Genomic DNA, 8,215 nt, shown 5'->3' with positions numbered 1-8,215 from the left:
TTACTAGGATACTCGCCAAGGTGGGCATGTTGACAATTTTTGTGTGAATTTGTCCGTTCAAGCGCAAGCCTTGAAAGAGAACTCAATTATGCCTTGACACGTCAGTTCTCTTACGTGTCTTGTGCTCAAATGTTTAAACTGGCAAGACTTAAAGAGTTCACCCATAAATTAAAATTCTGTCATTAATTACTCACCCTCATGTCTTTCCACACCCGCAAAACCTTTGTTCATCTTCGGAACACAAATTAAGATATTTTTGTTGAAATCCAAAAGGTAAATGACTTGTCTATAGACAGCAATATAATCAACACTTTCAAGGTCCAGAAAGGTACAAAAGACATTGTTAAAATAGTCGACGTAACTGCAGTGGTTCAACTTTAATTTTATGAAGCGACAAAAATAAAAACGTTGAGCGCTTCCAGGTTCTACGTCAGAATGGCGACACATTGTCTGGCTCCTGCGTCAGCAACACATGCGTTGTGCTGCTCACGTGAGCAGCTTTGACCAATACTGAGTCGGCATTTGGACGTAAACACGGAAGCCTTCACTGTGCTTACTGCATTAACTGCGTAAGGATGATAGGGAAGAGAAGAGGTTGTTGAATAAAGTTATTTTTGTTTTTGTTTTTGTTCATTTTTGGGTGCACTAACCCTTTAAATGAGTTTAGTTTAAACACAGATAGCAATGTGTACTGTTCAGGTCTCACCTGCGCTCGTGCACTGGGCAATGACTGCGTAAATGACTGCTCATATTCGAGCATAAGGCACTCCTATTGAATAAAGTTTAGGGGTAAGCCAGAATGCATATTCATTGACAGAGACATACATTAGCCTCTGTCTGTTTTATTTACTTTCAAGAAACATAGATGCACATGCATGGTCAGATTTCAGATGAACCACGGTGTAAGTGCGTGCAGAACCGTGTGTGGAGAACGGTAGTTATTTTTTTTTTTTTTTTAACCAAGAACCGCTCACCCCTAGTGTGTGTATATAATTGTTTTTTTTTGGAATCCATGGACATTTTTTGCCATTTTTGTATTTTAATTATCATATAACAACTGCTGAATTTCACAGGTGTTGTATACAGATGCATCATATTCTCCAGACTGTGACTCTGACTGCTGAAACTTGCTATTGATGATCTTTGTTGTCATCGGCCACTTTGCAGTTTGCAACAGGTCAAAGGTCATCTCTTCACTCACATCCATGGGGTCATTAGGTGGTGGGTGCAGGGGGGATGCTTTACCTATCACGCACAGCAGCCTCCGCCCCAGCAAGTCCAGATGCATCGGCTCCTTAACACAAACACAAATGCAGCGCGCTTAATGCGGGTTCCAGTTTGGCTTCATTAACAAGGGCAGTGACTGTTCCCGTGCTCGTTTCATCTATATTCTAGCCCATGATGCTTGGAACTGGCAGTGGGAAAATCACAGTCACTGTGTTTCCACAGGCCTTATCTCCCTTATGTGCCACTGAGAGGGTCTATTTAAGATTTGCTGCCTTTGGCAGAAAGCCTCTCTGGGTATTTTGTCTGATAATATCAGTTCTAAACAGAAGCACAGAGGGCCTTTCTAAGGTGGCATGTTATTAGTCATGCATTTGTAGCTAATCAAAAATTAATGATTTATTGATGCCATTTTCACTCTGAATGTGACTAGGTGGGGCGAATACAGCTAGTATCGTCTATGAATGTAGTACAATTTGTTTACTGTGAAATTAGTCTCGCTGAGGTCAGGTGGGGTGGAAGGAGTTGTGCCATCAGAGGCTGTAACATCTCTTTCCTGTTGAGCCCCTTCAGGTTCCTCTAATGGCTGGAGGGGAAACGGGGGTCTATTGACCAACTCTGGAATGAAATAGACATTATGGATGATTAATGAATGATATTTGCTGGCCAACGTGAATGTATAGAGTAGGTGTGTAGCTGCACTCAGAGACCATTAAGTTTAAACTGCTGAGGACATGAAGTTTTGAGGGCTAATGAAAACACTGCTGCCCTGTAATGTATTGTGTATATAATGACAAGACTTCCTCTACTTTAAGAGTCGTTAGTGAGGGCTGAACAGTGGCAGTATTCACAGAGCTAGTCTCCCAAACTGGTAATACTAGGCTGTGGTATTTTTATTCATTTATTTATTTTTAGTTTAAAAGTGTTGTACTTATGATAACAATAAGTGGCGGTTATTGATTTAAGTAAAATAAAGGTGGTCATATTATTGAAGTTTCCCAGACTTGTGTTTTCAATAGAGTACAGATGAAGCACATCTCACACAAGTCACCTTTCAAATCGCGTACTTCCGAGAGTCTGAATTAGAACTACTGCCATTGAGATGAATGGGAATGCTAATGGGTGCTTTCTCTAGGTCTTATAGAGGGTATGCATCGACGTCGCTTTCCCGCCGGAACGCGCTCCCTCAGCTGGACTGAGTGGCAAAAGAACCTGCTGCGTGACTGAATTTAATAGGAGAAACTGCGAAAACGCGAGTAAAACAAACGATTACACTAAAGGTTTGGCTCTAAAATGTTCCTTATGACATGTCAAATAAACCTAATCCATGGATATTGACCTGCAGCCAGGAGTCGTGTTTCCTGACATTTATATGTGCCTGATTTCGACGGCGGGGAAATGCATAAAGCCAATCTGCCTGTGAATATTTTATATAACTACAATATAGGTAGGTTTAAATCCAAGTAATCACTTATATCAATGTTATATCGTCATATTGTCCAGCCCTAAAACATATATAGTTTTATAGTATAGTTTTTGTCAGTGTTTATTTAAAAACACCCAATTATGCAGAATAGAAGATTGAAAATATTTAATTGATGACATGTCAACATAATATTTAACAATACAATATATACGGTATGATTTTTACCTCAAAATCCAACAATTTGACACAAAATGATAACTGCATGTTTCTCTGCTGGAGTCCAGCTGTTTCTGTGAATTTCAATGATCCATTTGCTTTTTTCCCTGTAGCTTTCGGCAGTCTTTGAAATATACCTCAGGTTTTGTTTCAAAGCTATTTGTACAGTCAATCACAAAGCTCTTTCCCGTTTTGGATGTGTTTTGAGTGTTTTTCGCGACATTCACGCTGAAAACCAATGCTGCCATTCAGTCTTTGGCAACTCCGTGGGCGTAACCGCAGTCCTAACGGTCGACGGTGACGTCACGTGCATACCCTCTTATGCTACTCTTTTCTGTTTCATGAACAGTTTGTATGTCTACTGTTATGGCACCATCTATTGGTTATAAAATGGCAGTGCTGCTTAGTTAAAAAGCACCAGGTGTTCAGTTAAGTCTTTTTTATATTCTTAGACAGAACACTGCTATTTTTAGAGGTTTGTATTACCTGATGTTTCCTCGAGGCTTATTTTCATTATGTTCCTGTCCATACTATGGGTTTCATGGGACCCAAGGCTAGCAGATTGTGTAAGAAATTCATTATCTGGGCTGAGGGAAACAACAGGACACTATGAATTCAAACTTTATGGTCCAGAAAAGTCTCACTGCTTCAAGGTCAAACTCATACCTGAACAGAAGATCAGCCATACGGAGTATTTGGAAAAGATTATTAACATGTTCCAGGTTTTCCTCTTCTAACTGCTGGATGGTAGATTCCAACACTGCGACGTCCTTATTATATAGGGGAACCTGACAGGGGAGATTAGCTGCACTTTATAATCTTTGCATTTACAAAGGGCATGTACAATGTATGTATGATAGAACCTAAATCTCGACCACACCTGTTTGTTCAGCCAAACACTTTCTTCAATCATTGATTTAGTGTCATTATCAAGGTTTTTAGCTGCTCTCTGAAACATACAGACACTTTTGGTACCTCAGAACAGATATACTAACTAGATAGTCAGACAACAATAATGTGTCTGCAGACTGCAGTACCTTAAAGGCAAGCTGATTTGCACCCGCAGTAGTCTGTGCTACCTTTTGCTTCGTTTCTTCAACAGTCGCAACAAGAGATCTCTGAAAATGTTCTGAATATCTTGATTAAATTATTATTTGTTTTATAATTTACATTTAAACATTACTGTTTTGGTCATAAGTTTACATACACCTTACAGAGTCTTCAAAATGTTAATAATTTTAAATAGACTTTCACTTTCACATAGTACATTTCTAAATATAGTCCACAAGACAACATTTTAACTCAATTTACACAAACCAGTTTAAAATATTACATACGCTTGGAAGATTTACGACTTTTTTATGTTTTTTGATAGTTCATAGATTTTTCTTCAGTAAACTGCTCAGGACATACAAGGAACTCATAAAGAAATAAAAACAGTCATGGATCATCCAGATTTTGACATACAGTATTATGAATCATTTTTATAAATGTAGCTGTTATTTGACTTGTTAGGTAAATGTAGACATCTGTTATTTATTCAGGGCGGTAATAAACAGTGTTGGGGTAATGCATTACAAATAACACGAGTTATGCAATCAGATTACTTTTTCCAAGTAACTATTACAGTATTGCATTACTTTTAAATGTACAAGAAAATATCTGCGTTACATTGAACTTTCTTGACTGAGCTGTGCCCTCTACTGTACAGGTGTGAATTGGCATTTCCTTCAGCCTGAGTCTTATTCATTTCACTCAAAGGTGCTAAAGAGGATCTTTTCGTCGACTGAGAAACCAAAGACTGTTAGTGAGTTTTTGAAATGAGCGCATGCGTAAGAACAACCACTTGTAAAAGTAACTTTCCCCCAACACTGGAAATAAATAATAATAATGAAATCAATATTTCTTTTAAATAACATTTTGCAGATTTTGCAAGATGTATATACACTTATGACCACAAATGTATGTAATATAATATTTAAATAAAAAAGATATTTGTGTTCTGATTGCTGTAACGTTAAAGCAGAAGATGGAAAACACACCTGATAACTCCTGGAAAATCATTTGTGTAAAGGCAATGTCTTTTTCCAGTTTTTCTATCTTTTGATGGTCTATCAAGCTGCCCTCGTTTTTGTACTGAAGCCATTCCTCACTTTCCGTCTGCAATTCCTCCACTTGCACCTGCAGCCTTGCAAGTTTACAGCGCAGTTCTCTCTCGCACAAATGCACACGCGACAAATATTAACACAATACCACGTAAAACATATAAGAAAAAGCTCACTGCGGCACAGAAATGTACATTTATTATAATAATGTATCGTATGACCATAAAAGTAGCTAGTCCATATGTGTTGTGCACTATATTTCAACTTGTCTGTAGCCATAGCTTCGATAACCTGTTCAATGTAAATGAATCAGTTTGGTTTTATGAACTGGATCAACTGATCCGACTCTTGAATGATGCATTCTGAACTGGACGTCGCTAGCGTCTTCTCATGAGCACACCAACACAAAGAATAATGTTGAATTAAGGGTTTGAGTCATATTGATTTGCTTTATAATTTTTATGGAATTTTGCATTTTGAAGCTTGAAATATTGGGATATTCTAAAACGTCAAAAATGCTCAACGTGGCTTAAGTACAGTGCGTGCAGAATTATTAGGCAAGTTGATTTTCTGATCATATTTTTTTTCCAGGCACATCTTACCAATTCCAAATCATATTAATTGTAATAAGTGCTATTAATTTTGTATTTAATCATTTATAAGTGATATAATTCTTCATGAAGGCTGGAAATGAAAAACGCCTTATATTCAGGTGTGCAGAATTATTAGGTACGTTTCCTTTTACAGATAAAATGAGCCAAAAAAGACATTTAACTCAGACTGAAAAGTCAAAAATTATTAAATGACCATTAAATGAGCATTAAATGAGCATTTCACAGTCCAACGGTCGAGCCTGAACTGTAATTTCTAGTATTGCATCTTTCTCATGGACATTTAATAATTTTCGAATCTGAGTGAAATGTCTTTTTGGCTCATTTTATCTGTAAAAGGAAACATACCTAATAATTCTGCACACCTGAATATAAGGCATTTTTCATTTCCAGCCTTCATGAACAATTATATATCACTTTTAAATGATTAAATACAGAATTAATGGTAGTTATTAAGATTAATGTGGTTTGGTAAGATGTGCCTGGAAAAAATATATGATCAGAAAATCAACTCGCCTAATAATTCTGCACGCACTGTATTAGACATGATAAAAGATTAAAATCAGTACACCTTATCAAGAATGCATATATACAGCCAAGGATGACTGCAATGTGCTAAATTGCATGTTAAGCATTTTCTTTATTATGGTTTTCTATGGGAAAAGCTTAATGTGAAACTTTTGCGTGTAGCGTATATTCTGGGTTCATCTGTTTGCTGACCTGTACATAGAAGATATGTTTTATTAATAAGATGTATACTGAATTTATATTTTAAAAATCACCATCTTAGTACATTAGTCACCATGAAAACCGAAATTGACAATTCTAGCAGTATTTATTATAAATCCTTCTTACACATCATTATTTTTTCAACCATGTGCCCTCGTATTTTTTTTTTTTGTATCAAAAATTACTTTTTTCTGTTTTAAAAACAGAAGAGAGTAAGCTAAATGACAACAGACAGACAATTTTGTTGTGTCACTCAGGTACCTTCTAGTTCTTTCTCTTGCTCTTGTTTTATCTCCAGGTTTTCTTGAGCCTTGTTCTTCACCAGCTCTTCATCTTCCCGCTGCTTTTGCTCCAGGTTCCTCTCCCGCTCCTTTATCTGTTTATTTAGTTCACGCACGTGACGCGTCTGCTCTTCTCTCAGCTGCTCCTGCTTCAGAAACATGTGTTTGAATTTAACCTTCCTCCTCTTCATCATCATCCTCACAAACATAAGGTCGCCACTTACCAGCTTTATCAGTTGTTGTCTCTTATCTTCTAGTTGGAACATTTCGTCCTTAAAATCTTGGATTTCTTTCTTTTTAACATGAATTCTATTAGAAATAAATAAAGCCTATTATGTCAAGAGCAGTAAGGATAGACAATGATACGCAAAGTAGATTAAGACAATATTGAGCAAAGTACTAACTGGAACTGTATGAAGGCCTCTGCTGTTGTATCTGTCTTGCTCATTTTCACTTATAGCTAAGTACACAATTTGTTTGCATCGTATCCTTGATATGAAAAACAAACAAAAACAACTACAGCATTGATTAAACTTTTCAACGGGCTTTGGTAAGATAATCTGTGGGTAAGTGAGCAATCTTACCTGTGAGCTGCGAGTGTTTTCTTTTTATATTCTACCTATTTATTTGGACCTTTTCAGTTGTGTTTACACGTTGTTATGGAAACTAACTGCCGCTGTGAACTCGATCAGCAGGGGGCGACAAAACGGTGCAGGGAGAAACAAGAAAAGTGTTTAATTTATTTTATTTTATTTATTTTTTTTTGCATTTTCTGGGCTTCCTGGGTTTAAAGTAAAACATATATTTGTTGAAAAGCTCAATGTCCAACATTCCAGTTACCTCAGGTCACGCATTCTGCTTATTAATTTTGACTTAGGCATTTGTTAAATAATGCAAAATAAATAGTTAACAAATATATATCATGATATCAAATGCACTATTACGTAAATATAATATATTTATATTTTAATTTTTAGGGCGTAGGGAGGTCAGAATGACGTTAACTGCTCACATTCATTAAAGGGTTAGTTTACCCTAAAATGAAAATTCTGTCATTTATTACTCACGCTCATGCCGTTCTACACCCATAAGACCTTTGTTAATCAAAACACTGCTTCAGGAAGCATCAGAGCGTTATGAATCAGCGTGTCGAATCAGCTGTTCGGAGCGCCAGAGTCACGTGATTTCAGCAGTTTGGCGGTTTGACACACGATCTGAATCATGATTAAACACAAAAGATTCATTATGCTCCGAAGCTTCTTGAAGCAGTGTTTTGAAATCGGCCATCACTAAATAAATCGTTATTTATTTATTTCACGTCGCTTTATAATATTAATATTGAACCACTGTACTCACATGACCTGATTTAAATATGTTTTTAGTACATTGGAGCGAGGAAATGTCATTGCTCCCTATGAAGGACTCACGGAGCCATCGGATTTCAACAACAAAATCTTAATTTGTGTTCCGAAGATCAACGAAGGTCTTACAGGTGTAAAACCATAAACATATGTGTGTAAAACAGCACGAGGGGTGAGTAATTAATGCCAATTTTCCTTTTTGGGTGAACTAACCCTTTCAAAACTGATTCATAGGGAGTGGAGAGGCAGATGGAAGGTTGCA

The 8,215-nt window shown here is 36.8% G+C and overlaps 1 protein-coding gene across 1 annotated transcript; it reads right to left on the bottom strand.

Moving 5' to 3' along the window:
* Nucleotides 1-835: 835 nt before the first annotated feature.
* On the bottom strand, nt 836-7,221 carry ccdc83 (coiled-coil domain containing 83). The gene is made up of 11 exons (XM_067397854.1): nt 7,177-7,221; nt 6,997-7,081; nt 6,817-6,901; nt 6,573-6,741; nt 4,909-5,076; nt 3,904-3,995; nt 3,747-3,815; nt 3,533-3,654; nt 3,353-3,453; nt 1,709-1,842; nt 836-1,294 (listed from the first exon to the last, which is right to left on the bottom strand). Exons 2-11 carry the CDS (start codon nt 7,038-7,040, stop codon nt 1,040-1,042), a joined length of 1,239 nt encoding a protein of 412 aa, XP_067253955.1. The 5' UTR covers nt 7,041-7,081; nt 7,177-7,221; the 3' UTR covers nt 836-1,039.
* Between the last annotated feature and the right edge of the window lie 994 nt (nt 7,222-8,215).

The sequence above is a fragment of the Chanodichthys erythropterus genome, chromosome 10 (genome assembly GCF_024489055.1).
Source record: "Chanodichthys erythropterus isolate Z2021 chromosome 10, ASM2448905v1, whole genome shotgun sequence".
Classification (NCBI taxonomy): Eukaryota; Metazoa; Chordata; class Actinopteri; order Cypriniformes; family Xenocyprididae; genus Chanodichthys; species Chanodichthys erythropterus.
This window is presented reverse-complemented; position numbering and strand designations above follow the sequence as displayed.

Coding starts and splice junctions, on each gene's coding strand:
- ccdc83 (XM_067397854.1), bottom strand. CDS start 7,040: ATGAGCAAGACAGATACAACAGCAGAGGCCTTCATACAGTTCCA. Junction 3,816..3,903: donor CAAATCAGCTTGCCTTTAAG/GTACTGCAGTCT, acceptor TGTATGTTTCAG/AGAGCAGCTAAAAACCTTGA. Junction 3,454..3,532: donor ATGGCTGATCTTCTGTTCAG/GTATGAGTTTGA, acceptor TGTTTCCCTCAG/CCCAGATAATGAATTTCTTA.